Here is a 1556-nt window from a genome sequence, read left to right as displayed (position 1 = left end):
GGCTGGGCAGGAAGTTGTTCACTGCAGGCGGGGGCACGCACACCCCTGCCCAGAGAAGCCAGGCGTCCGGGCTCCCAGGCCCCCAACACAGACCAGACCTGGGACCCATTAGGAAGCCTTTAATGAGGTGCAAAGACAGTGGTATGAGGACGGCTTCCCACACTGCAATGGGGCAACTAGACCCCCCCACCTGGGAAGGCACAGCCAGAGCCCCACCACCACTGTGGGGAAGCCTGGCACCCCAATCCCCCGGCGGGGCAGGCTGTGCTGGCTGGGGGCTGGCACTGGTCACGCCCCAGTCTTGCCCTGCAGGGGTAAAACCCCTCGTCCGTCCATCCATCTGTCCATCCATTTGCGGCCATGTGCACAGGGAACAGCCACTCTCTCCTGTCCCTTCTGCGCAGGGGGGGGCAGCTTCCATCCTGGCTGCGTGGCTATGGTCGTGTCCCGCCCTCGCATGGCTCTGGCGGCTCTGTGGTCCCTGTTCCCCGGGCGCAGCTCCAGGGTCTGAGGGGCTCAAATGAGGACGCTGGAGACAGGGAGCTGGGCCGCGCGCCCCCCCCGCGGCACTACAATGCGCTCGGACGCTGCTCCGGGGCTCCCCCCAGCCTCTGCCAGCAGCCCTGCAGTGGGGAGAGAGGCAGAGAAAGGCTAATAGCGGGTGGGGGCAGAGAGGAGCCAGATGTCTGGGCTCTTTGTCCCACACCCAGCCTAGGGTGCAAACAAGTGAGCAAGTAAGAGCCCCAGGGCAGGTGGAAGCAGAGACACTAGAGGCCCAGACACCTGGGCTCTTCCCCTGGGGGCCTGGGAGCAAATGGGTCGGGCTGGGAGCCTGGACGCCTGCGTTCCCTCCGGTAGGTGCAAGCCAGGGGAGTGGGAAGCCCGACACCCGCGTCCCCGGACCATCCCAGCAGCTCCGAGCAGGGTTGGGGGTGGTCTCGGGGTGCTACACTGGGGCTGTGCTGAGCCTGCGGAGGGCTGTGAGGGTCCACAGGGCCGTGCTGGGGCTCAGAGGGTCGTGGGGGCCACGTTGGTCTGGGAGTCATGCTGGCATCTATGAGAGGCTCAGAGACTGTGCTAGGTCTTAGGGGCCTGTGTTGGCCCAAGGGCCGTGCTTGAGTCTGGAAAGATCTGACAGCTGTGCTGTGCTGGGGTCTGTTGGTCACGGGGGCCGTACTGGGCCTGGGGACAGTGGGGCAGACTCACCCTGTGCCTGCAGGTGGGCACGGCGCCGGTCAGCGGGCAGCACCAGGGCAGTGGCGAGGAAGAAGCCGCCTCCAAGGGCTCCCACGAAGGCACAGAGCGTCAGCGCATAGCCCAGGCTGCGGAAGGCCCACAGTGGGGTGGGGGGCCGGTGCCGACGCACCGCGTCACTCATCTGTGGGGGGCACATGGCTGGGACCAGGCGTCTGGGCACCCACAGGGAACAGCAGCATCCTGGTTCCCAGCCCCCACGCCCTGGCCATGGATCCCAGGTGTCCCGGCCCCCCACGCCCAGCCCCTAGCCCTCACTCCCCTCCCAGGAAACCCAGGCATCCAGGCTCCCTGCCTGGCCC

General features: G+C 67.2%; 1 protein-coding gene across 1 annotated transcript in view; it reads right to left on the bottom strand.

Annotated features, from left to right (window-relative positions):
• Positions 1–102: 102 nt before the first annotated feature.
• SPNS1 (sphingolipid transporter 1 (putative)) overlaps positions 103–1556 on the bottom strand; it is a 4626-nt gene continuing 3172 nt past the window's right edge. The window contains 2 exon segments of the mRNA XM_006038434.3: positions 103–623; positions 1207–1378. Coding sequence (XP_006038496.2) covers positions 517–623; positions 1207–1378 — 279 coding nt within the window. The 3' untranslated portion in view covers positions 103–516.

The sequence above is a fragment of the Alligator sinensis genome, unplaced genomic scaffold, assembly GCF_000455745.1.
Source record: "Alligator sinensis unplaced genomic scaffold, ASM45574v1 scaffold1121_1, whole genome shotgun sequence".
In the NCBI taxonomy this organism is placed as follows: Eukaryota; Metazoa; Chordata; order Crocodylia; family Alligatoridae; genus Alligator; species Alligator sinensis.
This window is presented reverse-complemented; position numbering and strand designations above follow the sequence as displayed.